Source organism: Hippocampus guttulatus, chromosome 15 (genome assembly GCF_054856545.1).
Source record: "Hippocampus guttulatus isolate MCC_2025c chromosome 15, RoL_Hgut_1.0, whole genome shotgun sequence".
Taxonomy (NCBI): domain Eukaryota; kingdom Metazoa; phylum Chordata; class Actinopteri; order Syngnathiformes; family Syngnathidae; genus Hippocampus; species Hippocampus guttulatus.
The window spans coordinates 10,348,130-10,369,851 of NC_141275.1; the positions used below are offsets into that span (position 1 = coordinate 10,348,130).

General features: G+C 41.3%; 2 protein-coding genes across 4 annotated transcripts in view; one reads left to right on the forward strand and one right to left on the reverse strand.

The window, feature by feature from the left end:
* LOC147193816 (glucocorticoid receptor-like) overlaps positions 1-11,366 on the forward strand; it is a 42,926-nt gene extending 31,560 nt beyond the window's left edge. For both annotated transcript variants that reach the window (XM_086131013.1, XM_086131014.1), the window contains exons 5-10: positions 1,144-1,260; positions 3,641-3,913; positions 4,827-4,971; positions 5,394-5,524; positions 6,930-7,087; positions 7,252-11,366. In XM_086131013.1, coding sequence (XP_085987139.1) covers positions 1,144-1,260; positions 3,641-3,913; positions 4,827-4,971; positions 5,394-5,524; positions 6,930-7,087; positions 7,252-7,404 — 977 coding nt within the window. In that variant the 3' untranslated portion in view covers positions 7,405-11,366. The remainder of the gene's footprint in view (positions 1-1,143; positions 1,261-3,640; positions 3,914-4,826; positions 4,972-5,393; positions 5,525-6,929; positions 7,088-7,251) is intronic.
* Positions 11,367-11,718: 352 nt separating this feature from the next.
* LOC147193817 (rho GTPase-activating protein 26-like) overlaps positions 11,719-21,722 on the reverse strand; it is a 50,569-nt gene continuing 40,565 nt past the window's right edge. For both annotated transcript variants that reach the window (XM_086131012.1, XM_086131011.1), the window contains 4 exons: positions 14,929-14,964; positions 14,045-14,155; positions 13,630-13,721; positions 11,719-13,447 (listed from right to left, as the gene is read on the reverse strand). In XM_086131012.1, the coding sequence (XP_085987138.1) occupies positions 13,359-13,447; positions 13,630-13,721; positions 14,045-14,155; positions 14,929-14,964 (328 nt within the window). In that variant the 3' untranslated portion in view covers positions 11,719-13,358. The remainder of the gene's footprint in view (positions 13,448-13,629; positions 13,722-14,044; positions 14,156-14,928; positions 14,965-21,722) is intronic.

Below are 21,722 nucleotides of genomic sequence, written 5' to 3' on the forward strand. Positions count from 1 at the left end.
CAAATGCGCTCAGACGCCTCTCTATGAGCAGCACTTTTAAAACATGCCGCTCTTGCGCCTTGTAGCGTTCTCGGCAACACTCGGTTGTTCACTGTATCCGCGACGTCTCTCTTGCATTGCCCGCGTGAGATGCTGAAGAAGCACAATGAGAAGCACTCAAGGTGGGCTCACATACCAGCCGCTAGATATTGGATTTGAAAACAACATTCACCATTGTGCCAAAGTCCATTGGGTAGGTAGGGTCAGATATATCATATAAACCATGGACCTCATCCCTCCTCTTCCTCCGTGCGTAACTGCTCAGACCTCACCTCTCTGCTCGCCGAGATGGAGTTAAAAAAGACTTAATTGGAGGCAAGTACTTTCAAAGAGGTCTTGTTTACCCATCTCTGCAAGCAGACAATCTTATTGTGCCCTCCTTCGAAGTCAAAAACAAAAGTAAATGACCAGTGACAGTATTTGCCGTTATTGAAACCTGACATTATGAAACCACATTAGACCGTCAAACCGGTCATCGTCCCATGCCTATTACTTACGCTGTAATTGTAGTCATGCGATAACTTTGGGGTTGTCAGGTTTTATCATGAAATTACCTCGAAGACCTCTTTGAACAACCTTTCCAACAAAAGTCCCGTTTCTTTCTCAACTTAGCTTCTTACTTACGTATTCATTGTCATGTCCGTCGCATTTGCAGTGACTTATTCTACAACCCATCCGCCCGTATACACCGGTGATTCCATGCGTTGTTATCGTCATTTCTTTCTGTTTATATGCATCCCACATCAAAAGACATAACCCAGCGTTTAGCGCCGTCGTTCTCACGTTTGCCTGCGTTTGCTTCTTTGCGGGCTGTGGTCTCTTTGTTCAAAATGGAGTTGCATGCAAAATATGGTTAACCTGAAAAGGTCATGCCTCGTACTAATGACCCTTTTGTCATGAATTATTACATGTCGTGCGAAGGGAGAGTGAAGGCTCACCTTCCTCATGTTCAGACTTGACTGCGCTGGATGGCAGACGTCTGACGTTGCCGAGCTTAATCTCTCGCACACTTTTACTTTCGCTTGCTAGTCTTTTCGCTTGCGAATACATTATTTTTTTTGGGGTCTGTTTTTTTCTTTCTTTTACTTTTTTTTTTTTTAACAGGCCAGCACAACTACCTGTGCGCAGGAAGGAATGACTGCATCATCGATAAGATCCGCAGGAAAAACTGTCCAGCCTGCCGCTTCCGCAAATGCCTTCAGGCTGGAATGAATTTGGAAGGTAAAACTTCACAATTTGGAATAAGGGGATACATATTTTTTAAATATATATATATCATGAATAAGTAACAATAAAATGACCAAAAAAACTGATGTAAAAGAAAAAAACCATGAATAGTGTCATTTAATGAGGAAAAATAAACCCCCTCAAAAAACCCACCATCTTTCATTTGATGTCAAAACAAATGTTACCGTGAAATGTTAACGTTTTACAAGATCAAAGTTGATCGTCAACCAAACAAATTGGATACCGCAATGATGAAGCCGAGAGAATGAGAAAACACTTTTTGGCCATAAATATAAAGCAGTGGAATGAAAAACAGTCATTATAGTTGGTAACTGAGTTCAGACATGTAATCCATTCTATAGTGACGCTCGCTAGCTGGCGAGGGATCTGAAGTTGTCTCACGCCCTTCTTTTGTTGCCATGCATGACGGACTGAGTGAGAGGCCGGCAGCAAACAAATGACAAAGGCACTGATCCACTGCCGAGACACTTCTGGAGAGTCCGTCTAATGCTCATTTAGCTGGCTAACTATACCCATTCAAATGGCAATGCACAATATGATAAGATTCGTCTAAAGAGTACGAAAATGATGATTTAATGATTGCTTTACGAACGACCTCTCAGCCTTACAGTGAGGTATTTGGCCTACGTTCCAACCTGCAAAACGTTTGTTTTGCCGTTTGGCCAAGTGACATCCTGCAACTTTCAACAGCGTTGTTGAAGGGCCGATAAAAGTCCTGTAATTGCTGTTTCTTTGGCTTGTTTTGACCAACGCGTTTCAAAGACACAGACGTGTTATTACGACACCTGGGAACGGTTTTACATTGTGGAAGTATGTTCTAATATCTCCGGGGAGGCAGCTGTGTTGAATTACGTGATCGCACAGACTGTTGGACGGATTTTTCACTCTGGAAACATGATCGGGCGCACCTCCAACCGTACATGCTCAGAGTTCACGCAGCTCCTCCTGCAAAGCGGAGGTAATAAGACACGGCTAAATCCAAAATAACAGTGAGAGATAACACGGCTCCTGTTTGTGGCCTCTAAATATCAAATGACCGACGGCGAATTAGCTTGGCACAAAGACTTGATTCACGGCCACGCTGCCTCTGTCCAAAGGGCACCTCCACTTGCGCTAAACCGCTAAAGCTCACCAATCAATTTTGAGCGTTTAACCTTTATTTAACCAGGTTGGTCCCAGTGACGTTAAGAACCTCTTTTCCAAGAGAGACAAGCAGCAGCAAAACACAGACGTTCAGAGAGAGAACACCCAAAGTTAAAAATAATCATAAATTGCTCAATCAACCAAGCTAAAACGACAGTCTACTGAAACTGTTCCCATGTCTTTCAATTTAGATTTAAAAACGTTTAAGGACATGAGATCCTTGAGTCCGGACGTTGGGAACAGCACGCAAAAAGAGGTCCTAATAACGCAGTGAATAATGCCGTGTACTTTTCTGCCGGATAAAAGCACAAAGATAAGGGGGAAAAGCAGTCGCAGAAATGATATCTGAAGGCGTGCCAGTGAATGAGCCGGTGGCTCGCCAAAGCAGGCCATCCAACCCAAGAATACAACTCACAGTGGTGAGTCAGAGCGTAACAATTTGGAAGGAACCTCAGAGATGTGTGGCAGACGCCTATCAATTTGATGGAGACACTGCGGCAGAGGAATGCACGTGTAAAAAGATCACCGTTGGCTAAAACAGGTTCCCCCAAAAAAATCTCATGCGAGGGCATTTTGTTCCATGCAAGAAAACAAAACGGAAGGCTGTTGATATAATGCAAATTAAATTATTGTGACTGACTTTACTGATTGCGGATGTGTATGTATCTTGTCTTTTGCCCGACGATCGTGGATCTTGGAATTTATTTTGGTCGTACTTTATTTTTTTTTTGGGGGAGGTCAAAGGTTCGCGAACATCTTTTTTAAAAGAAAAAAAGCAAATAGACAAGACAGCCTAAAAATCCAAGTTTTGCATTTAGTGTCCAGGAATCATCGCGGCTCAAGTCAAATTGGACGTACAATTAACTTCATAAAGACATACGAGAAATTCCCCCAATTCTGTCGTGTCGTTCGCCTGACGTTCCATCGGGGCTTGAAAAAGAGGACGTGTAATCAATTTGATATCTCTGTGAGGGAAAGGGAAAAAAAAAAGGCAAGTATAGTTATTTGATGGACACCGCTGTTGTTGTGGGACTACGAGTTGTCATGGAAACCGTGGAAGAGGCGAGGGAATAAAAAATAGGGAGAGCGCGAGGAAGCGCGACGGACTATCTCTGTGCACTGTTTATTATCTGACATCTTTCGCCCATATCTTGTTCGATACAAATTTGGCTTTGTATCAAGTATTGTATATTTCTCATTGTCCCACCAGCGAGGAAGAACAAGAAGCTGAAGAGGAGAGAGCAGCAGAGCATGCGAGCGTTGGAGCCCGCCGTCCCCGCCATGCCCGTGGCGGTCATCCCCGCCTGCATGCCCCAGCTGGTGCCCGCCATGCTGTCGGTGCTGCAGGCCATCGAGCCCGAGATCATCTACTCGGGCTACGACGGAACGCTGCCCGACACGTCGTCGCGCCTGATGAGCACGCTCAACAAGCTCGGAGGGCAGCAGGTCATCTCGGCCGTCAAGTGGGCCAAGTCGCTGCCAGGTAATGAGAAGCCGTTTCGGTCGGGCAGCGCTCGCCTTCTCATTTGCCGTCTGGCTTTGAATTGACACAGACAGGTGGAAACATGAGCCGAGTCTAGGCAGAAAACACAGACAAATTTCTCCGGCTTTTTTTTTTTTGCATGGGGCCTTGGCCAACTAAGGAGTTACACGATCAAGACTGTTGTAATATTAGTTGCATCAATTCAGCTTTTTAAAAAATTTCCCCTAAAATTTGGTAATTCAAAAGTACTTGATTATTGATTTCATGTACTTTAAAAAAAAATGACCTAATTAACTCATTCACTCCCAAAGACGTTTTTAAACGTCTTTTCAGACTTGGTCTTGAATTGGCTGGTACTGAATGAGTTAAGTTAATTGTATTGTTGGTCATTTAATTGTAATATTTATTTGAAATAGTATCATTTTAAAAATGAGATATTCAGATAATTGAAAAAAAATAAACACAAGAATCCATAGCTGCAGCTATCGACTATTCTCCAAAACCGAGTACTCTCCCAGTATTAATGGAGTAATCGGATACTAAATGGCTTTGCATTATTAAACAACAATGCAAAATGGTCCCCCGCGTAGTTTATCCTCGCTGCATGACATCCACTGAAAGTGCAGAGATTGACAACACGACTTATGCTGTGCGCAAAAAAAACATGTGCAGGGGAGAAATCGTTCGAAGATAACAGCAAGCTGTGGAGAATTAAAAGTCGTGCTTTGCCATGCGTTGATCATGAAAAAAAAAGCAGTCACATGACTCGCTAATCGCTACAAGTATTCGCTTGAGGATTTGCTCCCGTCCTCTGATTGCTAATACTGCTCCACAATAACCACAGTTCACATTTCTCACACATGAAAAAGTATGTAGTGGATCTGATGCCAGGTATAACTTTTGTCCTCCCCAGGTTTCCGTAACCTGCACTTGGACGACCAGATGACGTTGTTGCAGTGCTCGTGGCTCTTCCTCATGTCCTTCAGTCTGGGCTGGAGGTCGTACAAGCAGTGCAATGGGAGCATGCTCTGCTTCGCCCCCGACCTCGTCATCAACCAGTGTGTATCGTCGGATGCTAGCGTATCTCGCGCTTTCTCTCGCTAATGACATTTACGAGTTTTGCCATTATAACCAACACAAAAACAAAATGACTTTTCCTTGTTTTTTGGACACCAATTTTCTGTTTTTGTTTCAATAGCAATAGATAAGTTAGTCCGCTGGACTACTCCATATGGACGTTTAATGAAAACCATATAGTGTTTTGTTTTGGGGGGTTTTCGTATATTTTTTTAGGAAGAATAATACATGAATTATACTTTTCCAGAAAGTGTTATAAAAGTCAAACTAAAAGACCCATTTTATCCATCCAGCTTTTGTGCAACTTAGTTAGGTCTGGATAGCATATCAGGACAGATGATAACAACAGTGGCTCTTCCAGTACCGACCATGTGACCCGTCTTGTTGTCTCGCCCTTCCTCAGAGAACGGATGAAGCTTCCCTACATGACGGAGCAGTGCGAGCAGATGCTGAAGATCTGCACGGAGTTTGTGCGTCTGAAAGTGTCCTACGACGAGTACCTGTGCATGAAAGTACTGATGCTTCTCAGCACAGGTAAATTATCAAGCATTTGGTGCAGTATTGCTCTTATGATAAGTGGCAAATTAAAAGATACAAATGATCAATACATAGGAAAATGAGAATAGGCGGAGGATGACCGTTGAGCACGTCCGCTTCACGGTGCAGAGTTGCAGGGTTCGAATCCGTGCCGGAAAACTTTTCAATAGGATCCAGGACGCTCGTGACCCTCGTGAGGACAGGCGGCTAGGATAATGGATGGATGGAAAATGAGAATATGTTGCTTGCGCCTCACTGGGGGGATGATTGGCAAGCTAATGGGTGCACTCAGAAAGGAGAATGACTTTTCTATGCTGACTCCAAAGCTATTTCCATCTGCTCCCCGGAGGCTTTTCGACACTATCAGGTCACGACAACTTTGAATCATTTCTAATTCGCTCCCGGGTTCATTCGGTTGGATTCATGACGACTGACGTCACCTGTCGCAGGCTTTATGTGGAACAGGGATTTATTATTATTTTTTCCCTCCACTGAAACTCCAAAATGATAATCGCATAAACGTTATCAATAAATGATTGATTTTGAGGATATTTAGAAAAACTATCCAAGACCCCTTGGCATGAAAGGAAATGTTTTTAGCATATAGCCTACAAGTACATTTGAACATATTTGCATATACAATCAAAGAAGTTTGACAGTTAAAAATGTTCCTAGGCAGTTCCATGCTTCCGTACTGTCTTTTAGCTACTGTATATTTTTTAGCAAGCTGAGCTAGTTTGCCTATCTATTGAAATACCAATTTTAGCTCACTACTTAGCTTATATGGCGTAGCCCACTAGTTTTCAGACCTAGCGTACAGCGCTAGAAACTTAGCTCATCAACATATAAAAAAATAAAATCCCACGAGCCTGAACAGGATAAAACAGAATATTAACTCATTCACTCCCAAAGACGTTTTTAAACGTCTTTTCAGACTTGGTCTAGAATTGGCTGGTACTGAATGAGTTAAATGGATATTATCTTTATTTTATCAAGCTCATTTTCTGAGCTAGCTTAATCTTCTCCTGAGTTATGTTCCCGTATCGCAGCCGACAGTATACGAGCAGCACGGGAGTCAAATGTGAGCGTTTCTGTGAGGAGCCATGTTTGTGTTCACTGGCAATTCATTAGCATCATCACACTCGGGCTCCAGGTTCCCGTGGGGTGCTTAGGACCTGCTGCAAATGCTCACACAAAGATTTCTAAATGTATCTAATATTATTGTAAGCCACCGTCACATTTTGCATAGGTGTCAAGAAGCGAAAGCTGATGTCTCACGAGATTTACTGTCACACCAGCGGTGGTTTCAATACCTACGTTTTGTTTGGCTTTGAAAGATTTTGGGTGAATGCCGAAATTGACTTTTTTTTTTTTTTTTTTTTAACTGTGCATGTGTGTTCAGTGCCGAAAGACGGGCTGAAGAGTCAGGCGGTGTTCGACGAGATCCGCATGACGTACATCAAAGAGCTGGGAAAAGCCATCGTCAAGCGAGAGGAGAACACCAGCCAGAACTGGCAACGCTTCTACCAGCTGACTAAGCTACTGGATTCCATGCAGGGGGTGAGCACGCGGATGCACTCACACACACACGCTCACCATTTGGGCGAACGGGTCTGAACCAAGAACCTTACAAGCTAACACGACTTAACCATGAAGCCAAATCAATACGTAAAATATCATATACTGTACGGGTCAATCCATAGCCAAAATGTGTCTTTTGGCAGATGGTGGAGGATCTCCTCCACATTTGCTTCTACACATTCATGAACAAGACGCTGAGTGTGGAGTTCCCCGAGATGCTGGCGGAGATCATCACCAACCAGATACCAAAAGTCAAAGACGGCAGCGTCAAGCAGCTCCTCTTTCATCAGAAGTGAGCGCCGTCGGGCGTACAAGCCATGCCTTAAAAAAAAAAAGCTCCACCGACCCTTCGCTAGACCGCCGCATCCTTGCTCAGGTTTGACAACCGCCTGTCAATTTGGATCCACAGAGGAAATATTTTTGACCCCTCCTACTCCCCCGAGACTGAAGGGTGTGCAATTTGGTGGTCACACGCTTTCACCGCCGACAGCTAAAAACAGTCACGTGCCGTTCACGCTCCCACCCCATCACCCGCCGCCGACCCTCAGAATGTAACGTGTCAACTATGTGATTAATTCTTTTTCCTCTGCGTGTATATAATACTGTATACCCCAAACTGCTTTAAGCTTGTAACAAGCCACAAAAACACAGTAACTGAAAAAAGAAACAAAAAAAATATATACAGTATATATATTTTCGTCTTTGTCGTATTGCACACACTCTCGCTTTTAAGCCAATTCAACAACAGCACGTACAAGTGAGAAGGGAAACCAGTGCCTTTCAGCTCCAAATGCTCTTCATATCCGTTCAATTTGAGTGCTATTTTTTTCTCTTTCTTTGACACGCTAAACTTTGCCCCCAACTTTTCGCCGCGTGAAAAAAATTCTTCACTTAAAAAACTCAAACTCAAACATCATTTTTTTTTCCTCGTATTATATAGTATCGCATATTATTGTGGGGAATCTATCATGAATCACAATATTACTCAAGAAATAAGCCATTTTCATGAAAAACATTTTCCTGGGTATTATTTTTTTTGAGTGAATAAAGTTAAAATTTTACAAGAAAAAATATACTACAACACAAGTCGTACTATTACAAGAATGAAAGTTGTGAAAAGTAAAAAAAAAAAAACACCAATCAAGTTGGCATATTGCAAGAATAAAAGTCATCATACTAACAGGAAAAAGTCAAAATATAACAAGAATGACACTGGGTTGTCTTGTTTCTCCCGTTTTTATAAGCTAAAAGACATGACGTCTAACGCGTCATTTGTATTTCAACAATCATCTCCATTCAATAGTTGTCATATAAAGCGAATGAACCCTTTAGTCCCTTACAAGGTGTCATGACACAAGAGACCATGTCAAAGAAAAGAGAGTTATATATAGATATTATATATATATATATATATATGAAATATTTTTTGTTACCTTCCAAATTGTTTAAAAAATATGCCCATAAAGTTCTATTCTCTGCTATTTTCAAATGCAAAATCACTTTGAAAGAGGTAAAAAAAAAAAACAACAAAAAAAACGAAAAGCTCAGGCTTGGTCACTGGTGCCAAAAGTCACAGGAGATTTGTACTTGGTGGCTTCTATTGGTTTGATGTTTCAGTGGACTTGTGTGTGCGTGATTGCTCCAATTGTGACCTTTTGCTTCAGGGTGCTCCTATACGAGATTCTCACAATGTACACCAGCTTCAATGTACTGATTATTAACTGGTATTATCATGCAGGTCATATGAAATCCGGTAGTGTTTCGGGATGGGTTTCGAAATTGTCTTTTTACTGCTCCCACGCGCATTTTAGACACGCACACACGCGCGCAAGCACGCATATAGATGGGTCTGTCAACCAATGATGGACAACTTGTTGGATAATTTTCTTTCTTTCGACATTACCTGGAGCCCATTGATTTTCATTGTTGGGCTCTGGAGGAGTGAACTGAGCAGTAGGGGGGGTTGCCATGGCGACTGGTCATTTGTGTGTTACTTAGGGATAACCGCACAGCATGCCTTAGGCGCATACATTCAAACACACACACACACACACACACACATTTTTTTCCCCCCGATGCTTAGAAACCAGCCTCGACATGGAAATGTAACATCTAGTCGGTGTACATAGGGGGGTGTGGGCAACAGCTTCTACCTGTGTGGGAAATAAAAGAAAAAACAACAACTTTGTTTTGTTCTGTTGTAAAGAAGTAAACCACTTTGACTTCAGGAAAAAAAAAAATCACACCTTAAAGAGTCACTGTCCTCATGTCACCAAAACAATGGACATTTTCCACTAAACTTCATCATATCATCATTGTAATTGGGTATGCTGTTAAAAATGCACATTGAACATTTTTGGCACACATTTTATGAGCAGATAGCAGGTCTTGATTGAGCAACACGAGTCCGTTAGTGAGCCGACGCTGTATCGTGAAACAAAATAATCACATTTCTGAAAGGTTTTAGTATCAGATTTATATTTCCCTACAGGACAGCGTGAACATGTTAAGCTTGACACCATCCATCTACATACAAATGATTTTATATTGTATTATATTTACACATATATTCCAAAATATATTCAGTCTGCAACTATCCACAGTTTCAGCCTCCATTGAAGAAAGACAACATGATGGTCATAATGCCGCTGAAAGTATCAGAGGGTTCCTTAAAGAAGCAATTACCCCGTAATGACAGGGCGGACATTTCAGAGATGCACGCAAAATGTTCATTATGATTTTAAAAATAGAATGTATATGAGCAAAGGGACTCATTTTGGCAAATCACTTTAGTATGCACGAAACACCATGTAAAGGAAATTATTTAGTGTCATTTTAACCCCCGATTACACACGCTATATTTAGCTGAGCCCTGTGTGGCTTATGCCAAAAGTATGTACTTCCAATGAAAAAAATAAGGGTGTAAAATGAAGGAAACACGTTTCAGGAGACTGAGAGACCGTTTGACCACTTACAATAAGACTAACGTTCTGATGAGGATGTCTAAGGCACTTCATAGTGATATTGACCCGTCCCCGTTTTCCCGTCCAGGAAAAAAACAAAAAAACGGTAGACTTCAGTTTTTATGTTGCTAACCAAAAGAGCAGCACGCAAACAGACACTCAGTCACATAACGGCTCATTTTCACACACAACCTTGTGTGACATCGGACTTCAATTATCTTGTAAATCACTTTCAGACTAAATTCGCCCAAATTCACACATGCCGTTGCGGCTTAGTGCATGCAGATAATTAGACACTTAACAAGCGCTTGTAACTCGAAGGGGAGTGTGATGACCCCAAACTTTTTGTGAGGTTACCATATCGTCAACCTCATATGAAATGCGTTCAGCTTCAAGATGTACACATATCTACTAAACAAAAAGAGGAGACAGAGAGCCATAACAGAAATTCCAAATCAGGAAACTGTGAAGAATATTTGTTTTCAATATAGCTGTTCAATCGTAATTATTCTGGTGAATTTGCGAATTGCTGTCGAGTTGTGCTAAAAATGTCAACGTGGTGACGACATGAGCGGGTGCCTGTCTTGTGAGGCCAATGTAAATGCTACGGGATATTGTGTGACGGGTTTGTTTCGTTGAGGTAAGATTTGTGACCAAAGCTTGAGGAACCAACTCTTTAAAAACAAAAACAACAAAAAGTATTCAGTTACATTTGAAGTATCACTGAGGTTTCTTCTTATTTTGAAAGGCATCTTTTCTTTCTTGTAACCGTCCAGGCTTTGGATCTCATCGCTATTGATGTGAGGAATACTGGTCACTTTAATCCCCTACCCTCCCCCCCCCCCCCCCCCCCCCAGATATGGTAAATAAAAAAAATGGAATGTAAATCACTTGTAAAGCGACCGGAGCCGGACAAAACTGCACTTACGCTCCTGTAGGTCGATAAGAGTCTATTTTGTATAAAGTATCATCTTTTAAGATTTTAAAGGGCCGATCAAGTTTTGCTGGTGTGTATGGCGGGTTTGTTTTCTTCGCATTTCACTTTCGATGTAATAAATGCAAACACAGCAATGTTTGTTTGAGTGGGAGGAGGGTATAAAAACAACAACAAAAAAAGACAAATGGTTTCTGATATGACTTGTGTATTATTTAAAGTACGCCCACCTTGTAGTCAATGTCGATATTTTCACCTCTTTGATTCAATGTTGAATTCTCTGTGTTGTTATTTGGTTGACTTGCGGTAAGTGATTTGACTTGAGGCCGATGACACAATAAAGTCAACAGTTTTTTTCCAACCCGTTTGAGCTCTTTCTCTGACAAAAAATGTGCTAAAAATACTTACCGTATTTTCCGGATTATAAGGCCCATAGAATAGAAGCTACAATCGTGGCTGCAATTGCGTTACAGGAAATACAATACAACATTTTTGAAGAGCTTTCACAACCGCTGCAGCTGTAACAAAGCACTTTACGGAAGTCCAAGAAATCTGAATATTGATCCATATATAAGGCGCATCAGATTATATGGCGCACTGTCGGATTTTGAGACATTAGAATGTTTTTAGGTGCGCCTTGTAATGCAGAAAATACGGTAATTGCTTCTTACGTTTCAATACACGTAGAATATGTATTTCCACACACAACAAAATAAATATTGGAAATATTTTATTTGATTTTTTTCTGGCTCCCCAAACACTTGACAAATGTGACTGTCCCATTAAAAACTGAAAGTAGGCATTAATAAAAAAAGAATCCAGAAGAACTCCTGCAGCATCAAACAAGTCTGCAATTCCACCACTTTTTAAGGCTGTAAATAAACTTAAGTGACAAAAAAAATAAAATACAATTTAAAAAAATCTGAGAATCAAAGCTGGAATCAAGATCAAGGAATTAAGTTAGTATGCTAAGAATACCAAATATAAAAATTTCATACTTTAAAAAAAAATCTTATCAAATGTGTATGTAAGTATATATGTACAAAGTGAATAAAACGCCTCAGTTCAGATTACAAGAAAGTCTTAAATAAAAGTAGTCTCATTTCACATTGACGATGTTAGCGCAATACTTTGGACACACTTGGAGGGCAAAAGAAAAATGTCAACTTTGTACACAGGAGCATGTTGGAGTCCCAACGGCAGGGTAGCTTATGCTTATTTATTCCAAATATGTACTGTAGGAGGAACAAAACATAATTTCATTCAGTTCACGTTATTGAAAATGAGCTACAGTGTTCACCTTTCGGAAGGTTTACAATCCTTGTTTTTGTATGACTCTTTTCCTCATTTATCAGTGTTTATTTCAGAGATGTTTAGAGCATAATACGAAACAATATTTGTTTACTTTTGTTTCGGTCATTTTTTGGATCAAAAATGTAGTGATGGATACATTGTGATTGAAATTGAAGAAACATTTGAATTTGGTTCCTTCCAATGACTTGATAAGAATCCCTTGAGTGATTGTACAAGTCAATGCACATATGGGGTCAAGCATCTGCCCCCTCCATAAAAGCGCCTCAGTGCTGAGCGCTTTCTTATCAACGGCTGGGCACTCGTTTGAAATTGTTTGCATTTTATTTTTATTTTTTTTACGTGGCCTCTAGTGTGTCAGTGAAGAGAAGTGGAATGACCTTTGGATGAACTCCCGCGGAGGCCACCTTGCAGTGAGCTGCCCACGGTGTGTGTGTGTGTGTGGGGGGGGGGGGGGGGGGTGGAGTGGAGGGGGGGGGGTTCTAATCGCCTCAAACACTATCCAGGCTCAGGCTTGTGGAGAGGAGAATCATTTTAAAAATGCTCCTGACCTTGGTGGGGGGTGGGGAGGGAGACACTGTATTCAAATCCGATGTGACAGGACACTTAAATTTGTCATCAGCATCTGCAGGAAGATTTCCATAAGCAGTCAGTGCAGTTGAAGACAATAGGGGAGAAACAAGCTAGCATATATCAGTTCATTTTCTCTCTCAGTCTCTCTCTCACACACACACACACACATTCCAAACTCATTAGCACATCGTCTTTGCAAGGACTTGGGAAGCCATTCAAACTAATCCAATAACAGCTGGAGCCGCAGAGGCTCCCTCCAGTGCAACTCTGAGATCTCACCAAAGTCTGTGCAATGCGCCACATCAGCCCCCCCCCCCCTAGCCCGCCCCCAAAAAAGTGTATTGAATTGAATTCCCACTGGTGTAGATGATCAAGTCTGGGCCCTCAGCATGCCCCCATGTCCCCTCGCACTTGCAGTCCAGTTTGGTCTCGTCCAAGTCCAGTGTCGTCCGCCAGTTCAGTTGGTGTGCTATAGAAATTCCACATAGTTCTGAGGAATCAGTCCTATTCGACCATCCAACGTTCCTTCCAGCCAGCCCGGCTCTCTGGAGGCATGAACTACACAAGAAAGTACACAAAGCAAACCAAAATACATTTACTACTCTGCTGTTGTTCGGCAAACGGTTCCACAATACTTTGCAGAAAATTTCCACTCCTGTGCCACCAAATGTGACCAGTGAGTGCACTCTGCTCATTTTTTTTCCCCCCTTCCAAGTGAGAAGTGCAAAGGTGTGACTCACCATTGTCGAAGATCGTTCCAGCAATAAAGGACAGTTCGGAGTCATGCTCCGCCTTGCAGGCATAAAGTGCCCGAGCTCGCTTGCCAGAAATGCTGCATGGACAGAAAGAGCCAACATCAGACACACAATGCTTTTGGAATTGCTTGTCATTGTATCTACCGGTTATCATATGAAGACACATGCCTATGTGCTCGGGATGCAACCACATCCCAACGTCACGATATGATACCACGATTTGAAACTTACGATAAGATAATGATCACAAAGTTGGCAATACTATTCCCGATAATTAAAAGAGAAACATTTTGATGCCAAAAAGATTACGTGCTCTGTTTCCCGAGCAACCGAGGAGACAATGGGCAACGGCGGACGTGCGTGTCGTTTAAGCGGCGCAGACGTCAACGTGATGACCGACCTGATTGGGGACGAGTCGCTGGATGCTGAAGAAACCGGCTGCGGACTGGACGGGGCTGAGAACATGGGCCAGGATGGAGACCGTGGTGAGTTTGGACTGGAGGATGATGCACTGAAGAGTCACAGAATATGTAGATGCTTCGGTCATCATGGTCTGGTCTTAACAATCATAATAATAACGCTAATAATAACTTACAGTGATACATATGTTCCAAGGCTCGAAATAATGTTTTGTTTTGCAGTTTGCGAGTCAAACCTTGCGCTCTTTTGCTTCATCAACACAGAATAGCACTGATTGGTCACTTCTCCGCAAGTTGTTGAGGCAAGCGCGGTGCGCTATCGATGGCGCAACGAATAGCTAGCAAAGAGCTTCGGCTGGCTCGCGAGTGCAGCAAAAACACGTTGCGGAATCGCAAATAAGTCAAATCATTCGAGCAAATTATCCTCCAAACGTTATCATTCGCACAAGGGAATGATGACGAAACACGAAGACGTCATGCTAATCGCTGAGATAGCCTCAGGTTGACACGTGACCGTTGAACACCGGAGTTAAGTGCTTGGGTGATTAACTTTTCGCCAAGGACTGGCTAGAACCGCATTAAAGCGGAGAGCATCCAACTTTGGAAAACTTTTAAGAGTCAAATAAATGTGTCTGGACTCAAAAATCCGACTTCCGTAACAGAACTGGGAAATGAACATAAATGAAGTTCCGTTACTATGTACGTCAACCAGGAGGAGTGGCCTATAATCTTAAAAGAATATTGCTCCCCGTATAAAATATTCATAACACCAGTCATGTTGTATGTTTTTACAATCGTTTGAGATGTGCACAATAAATGTTCTCAAAATGACATCACATTTGATGTGTTGTTATTCTCTGCTTACCATGCTGGCATGCTGCTGCGCGTTTTGGGGTTCAACCTAAAAAGACAAAAATGACGATTCATTTGACAGACAAAAGGAATGAGAGGAGCCATTTGGATTGTGAGCAAATTCTGTGGTTGGCTGCGTTCATGCCCCCGCCGCCCGTCGACAGAAAGTTCCAACACTCGCTCTTAACACGGCTCCGCACAGAATGAAAAGAGAGTCTTGCATGTTGATATGTGTCTTTTTTTGGGGATGTAGTCTAAACCACCTGACAGAACTGGACTCACGTTCAAAGCTGTTCCACCCCATACACACGATTGGTATTGCTGAAGTGTGTTAATTGTTTTTCCAGTGGTTCACTTTTTATACGCCCATATTCTTTAAATCCAAACCGATTTTGTGATTAAAAATGGTGTTCGTTTTCCACACCTCGTGAGTAAAATTAAATTATGAGCGTGGTCACAGGATAAATTGTGGTCTTCAACTCAAGGTACCGCAGTACTCAGGAGGTGATCTTGAAAGTTTTGGGCCTTTTCAAATGAGGGCTCTGTGCCCTCACGAAACTTTTCCGGTTAATATATCATCTTTAAAATCTGTTCCTCTTCGAAGCCGCACATCTTGACTGTCGTATTACTTTCTGGCAGCTCAAGATGTTGATCTGGCTTCGGAAAAGCAGAACTGCTGGAATAATCCTCAACGTTACGACAGATGGAGGTTTTATATCAGGCTGACGTTTTTTTTTTGGACAAGCATGATTCCATCAAAAGAGCTGTCTTATCTCGTCCTACAATCTGTTGACAGTCGATGATTGAACGTGCCCACACAAACACCACCCGACGCAGGTTTACCTCATTTACTTGCAGCATACTGGGTGACAGTCGAGTGACAGCGCGTGCACACGACAAGGCATTGAAAACAGACGTCAAAAAGGATTTCAAAGGGTGTGCTTTTATTTATTTTTTTGCCTCTCCGCTTTGCTGCTCTGGCAGACAGATTCCTCACATGTTCCAGTCAGCCGTCTGTCTATTGTCAGCTTGTCGCAGCTGCTTTTGAGCGAGAGGTTGTCATAGAATCTGGACAGGCTGCTAGCCAATAGCATCTAGAAAAATTCCATGGTAACAAGTTACATTTATTCCATGACACTTATTTCAACCATACTTGTCAGAGTAGTTTTAATACAACCTTCTTTTTACTTTTATTGGAGGAGTTATATTCCGGAAGACACATTACTTGTATTTTTATTTGGGGTCGTCTGTGTCTTGTGTCACATGACTCTGTTTAACCAATCCAATGTCATGAGCACACAGTACTCATAAAGATCTTTCTCTCTTATTATGGCACCTTCAAGGAGTGAGTCTTTTTTTTTTTTTATACAGAGGGTAACATATTTTTACACTTGTAAGGCAATTAAGAATGTCAACCAAAAAAAAAAAAAAATGCGGTTTGACCACAGAATAAATTAATTCATGTCCATTAGAGAGGCTCCAGCACACTTGGGACCCTAATGAGGATAAGTGGTAAGGAAACTGGATGGCTGGATGAACTTCCATTTGTTCCTACGGGGAAACATGTTTTGAAATGAACGCCGCCAGCAGTGCGCGTAGGCGTGAGACAGTTGAGCCAGGTCAATGTTGCATTAATTCAGTTAAATTGCACATATGCGCAGAGGGCACTGCAGTGGACAAGCTGTTCGCGTGCCCGCCTCACTGGTCTGAGGTTCAGATCCATTAAAGGCACATCTTTGAATCTTTGATTTCTTTTTTTTTTTTTTTTTTACCTCTGCTTGGTTAGAGACTCCGCGGCTGTTTTTTTTGTGCGCGTGCGATCTCGTTCGAGCACAAAATCCCAATCACGACGTCACTTGGTGCTCATATAAAGCGAGTTATTACAGCTAAATTGCATGCAAATTGCTGCAGATGAAGATACAAGCCGCCAATTGCAGGTCGGCTTGCGCGATTTTCTTATCCCGTGGTCTCGGGAAGAATCAGTCTTTCCGTTGTTGCCGTTAGGGGTGCAGTTGAAAGACATCTTAGGAAATGATGACCAATACAGCATATATCTCAAGAATGTGACACACCAACTTTTTTTTTAAAATCAGCGGGAATACAAGGAGAAATAAGAATATTACTAAACCGGGAGTAGCATGGAGTTTGCTGACTCACAAGACGTCTGTGTTTTGTATAGTAAGTAACTATGTATAGTAAGGCGTTTTTTGAACCGAAAAAAACGACCATGTATAGTAAGGCGTTTTTAGCCCAAAAAAAACGACCATGTATAGCAAGGCGATTTTAGCCGAAAAAAACGACCATGTACAGTAAGGCGTTTTTAGCCCCCAAAAAACGACCATGTATAGTAAGGCATTTTTTACCTAAAAAAAACGACCATGTATAGTAAGGCGTTTATGGCCGAAAAAAACGACCATGTATAGTAAGGCGTTTTTGACCCGAAAAAAACGACCATGTATAGTAAGGCGTTTTTAGCCCAAAAAAAACGACCATGTATAGCAAGGCGATTTTAGCCGAAAAAAACGACCATGTACAGTAAGGCGTTTTTAGCCCCCAAAAAACGACCATGTATAGTAAGGCGTTTTTAGCCGAAAAAAACGACCATGTATAGTAAGGCGTTTTTAGCCGAAAAAAACGACCATGTATAGTAAGGCGTTTTTAGCCCCCAAAAAACGACCATGTATAGGAAGGTGTTTTTGACCCGAAAAAAACGACCATACCAAAAAACCAAAAAAGCCAAATCTAGATCTCGGCCTTCCTCTGCGTAGCTTTCATGGAAACGACCATATATATGAAGACCTTTTTGGGTTGTTACAAGCTTTTTAAAGCAGCCCCACTCTGGTCGAGTGGTTACTGTGTCGGCTTACCAGCGCAGAGGTGCAGTGTTCAAATCCAGGTCTTGGCCATCATCTGCAAACTTTGCATATCAAGCCTTTTTGAATGACCACATATGTATAGGACTTTTGAGTTGTTACTTATGAGGTTTGCATAGCAGCGCCACCATGGTCCACTGGTTAGGGTGTCAGTTTAACAGTGGGAAGATGCTGGTTCGAATCCAGGTCTTGGCCATCATCTGCAAACTTTGCATATCAAACCTTTTTGAATGACCACATATGTATACGACTTTTGGGTTGTTACTTATGAGGTTTGCATAGCAGCGCCACCATGGTCCACTGGTTAGGGCGTCAGTTTAACAGTGGGAAGATGCCGGTTCGAATCCAGGTCTTGGCCATCATCTGCAGAGTTTGCATATTAAGCTTTTTTTGAATGACCAGTTATGTAAAGATCTTTATTGGTTGTTACTTATGAGCTTGGGATTGGCATGCCACCGTGGTCCACTGGTTAGGGCATCAGTTTAACAGTGGGAAGATGCCGGTTTGAATCCATGTATAGCAAGGCATTTTTCGCCGAAAAAAACAAGCATGAATAGTAAAGCATTTTTAGCTTTAAAAAAACAACGCTTTTGGCCCCCAAAAAACGACCATGTATATATATATATATATGTAAATATATATATAGGAAGGCATTTTTGGCCCGAAAAAAAAAGCATGTGTACGAAGGCGTTTTTGGCCCGAAAAAAACAACCATGTATATATAGTAAGGCGTTTTTGGCCCGAAAAAAACAACCATGTATAGTCAGGCGTTTTTAGCCGAAAAAAAACAACCATGTATATAGCAAGGCGTTTTTAGCCGTGAAAAAAACGACCATGTATAGTTAGGCGTTTTTAGCCGAAAAAAAACGACCATATATAGTAAGGCGTTTTTAGCCGTGAAAAAAACGACCATGTGTATATAGTAAGGCGTTTTTAGCCGTGAACAAAACGACCATGTATAGTCAGGCGTTTTTAGCCGAAAAAAAACAACCATGTATATAGCAAGGCGTTTTTAGCCGAAAAAAACGACCATGTATAGTTAGGCGTTTTTAGCCGAAAAAAACGACCATGTATAGTAAGGCGTTTTTGGCCGAAAAAAACGACCATGTATAGTAAGGCATTTTTGGCCGAAAAAAACGACCATGTATAGTAAGGCGATTTTAGCCGAAAAAAACGACCATGTATAGTAAGGCGTTTTTGGCCCGAAAAAAACGACCATGTATAGTAAGGCGATTTTAGCCGAAAAAAACGACCATGTATAGTAAGGCGTTTTTGACCCGAAAAAAACGACCATGTATAGTAAGACGTTTTTGGCCCGAAAAAAACGACCATGTATAGTAAGGCGTTTTTGGCTGAAAAAAACGACCATGTATAGTAAGGCGTTATTAGCCGAAAAAACGACCATGTATAGTAAGGCATTTTTAGCCGAAAAAAACGACCATGTATAGTAAGGCGTTTTTGGCCCGAAAAAAACGACCATGTATAGGAAGGTGTTTTTGACCCGAAAAAAACGACCATGTATAGTAAGGCGTTTTTAGCCGAAAAAAACGACCATGTATAGTAAGGCGTTTTTAGCCGAAAAAAACGACCATGTATAGTAAGGCGTTTTTAGCCGAAAAAAACGACCATGTATAGTAAGCCGTTTTTAGCCGAAAAAAACGACCATGTATAGTAAGCCGTTTTTGGCTGAAAAAAACGACCATGTATAGTAAGGCGTTTTTAGACGAAAAAAAAACGACCATGTATAGTAAGGCGATTTTAGCCGAAAAAAACGACCATGTATAGTAAGGCGTTTTTGGCCGAAAAAAACGATCATGTATAGTAAGGCGTTTTTGACCCGAAAAAAACGACCATGTATAGCGTTTTTAGCCGAAAAAAAACGACCTTGTATAGTAAGGCGTTTGTGGCCCGAAAAAAACGGCCATGTATAGTAAGGTGTTTTTGGCTGAAAAAAACGACCATGTATAGTAAGGCGTTTTTGACCCGAAAAAAACGACCATGTATAGTAAGGCGTTTTTGACCCGAAAACAACGACCATGTATAGCAAGGCGTTTTTAGCCGAAAAAACCACCATGTATAGTAAGGCATTTTTAGCAAAAAAAAAACGACCATGTATAGTAAGGCGTTTTTGGCCCGAAAAAAACGACCATGTATAGTAAGGCGTTTTTAGCCGAAAAAAACGACCATGTATAGTAAGGCATTTTTAGCCGAAAAAAACGACCATGTATAGTAAGGCGTTTTTGACTCGAAAAAAAACCGACCATGTATAGTAAGGCATTTTTTACCTGAAAAAAACGACCATGTATAATAAGGCGTTTTTGGCCGAAAAAAACGACCATGTATAGTAAGGCGTTTTTGACCCGAAAAAAACGACCATGTATAGTAAGGCATTTTTAGCCGAAAAAAACGACCATGTATAGTAAGGCGTTTTTAGCCGAAAAAAACGACCATTTATAGTAAGCCGTTTTTAGCCGAAAAAAACCACCATGTATAGTAAGGCGATTTTAGCTGAAAAAAAACGACCATGTATAGTAAGGTGTTTTTGGCCCGAAAAAAACGACCATGTATAGTAAGGCGTTTTTAGCCGAAAAAAACGACCATTTATAGTAAGGCGTTTTTGGCCCGAAAAAAACGACCAAGTATAGTAAGGCGATTTTAGCCGAAAAAAAACGACCATGTATAGTAAGGTGTTTTTGGCCCGAAAAAAACGACCATGCATAGTAAGTCGATTTTAGCCGAAAAAAACGACCATGTATAGTAAGGCGTTTTTGGCTGAAAAAAACGACCATGTATAGGAAGGCGTTTTTGACCCGAAAAAAACGACCATGTATAGTAAGGCGTTTTTGGCTGAAAAAAACGACCATGTATAGGAAGGTGTTTTTGACCCGAAAAAAACGACCATGTATAGTAAAGCGTTATTAGCCGAAAAAACGACCATGTATAGTAAGGCATTTTTAGCCGAAAAAAACGACCATGTATAGTAAGGCGTTTTTGGCCCGAAAAAAACGACCATGTATAGTAAGGCATTTTTGGCTGAAAAAAACGACCATGTATAGGAAGGCGTTTTTGACCCGAAAAAAACGACCATGTATAGTAAGGCGTTTTTGGCTGAAAAAAAACGACCATGTATAGTAAGGCGTTTTTGACCTGAAAAAAACGACCATGTATAGTAAGGCGTTTTTGGCTGAAAAAAACGACCATGTATAGGAAGGTGTTTTTGACCCGAAAAAAACGACCATGTATAGTAAAGCGTTATTAGCCGAAAAAACGACCATGTATAGTAAGGCATTTTTAGCCGAAAAAAACGACCATGTATAGTAAGGCGTTTTTGGCCCGAAAAAAACGACCATGTATAGTAAGACGTTTTTGGCCCGAAAAAAACGACCATGTATAGTAAGGCGATTTTAGCCGAAAAAAACGACCATGTATAGTAAGGCGTTTTTGGCCCGAAAAAAACGACCATGTATAGTAAGGCGTTTTTGGCCGAAAAAAACGATCATGTATAGTAAGGCGTTTTTAGCCGAAAAAACGACCATGTATAGTAAGGCATTATTAGCCGAAAAAAACGACCATGTATAGTAAGGCGTTTTTGGCTGAAAAAAACGACCATGGTAAGGCGTTTTTAGACGAAAAAAACGACCACGTATAGTAAGGCGTTTTTAGCCGAAAAAAACGACCTTGTATAGTAAGGCGTTTGTGGCCCGAAAAAAACGGCCATGTATAGTAAGGCGTTTTTGGCTGAAAAAAACGACCATGTATAGTAAGGCGTTTTTAGCCGAAAAAAACGACCATGTATATATAGTAAGGCATTTTTAGCCGAAAAAAACGACCATATATAGTAAGGCGTTTTTGACCCGAAAAAAACGACCATGTATATATAGCAAGGCGTTTTTAGCCGAAAAAACGACCATGTATAGTAAGGCATTTTTAGCCC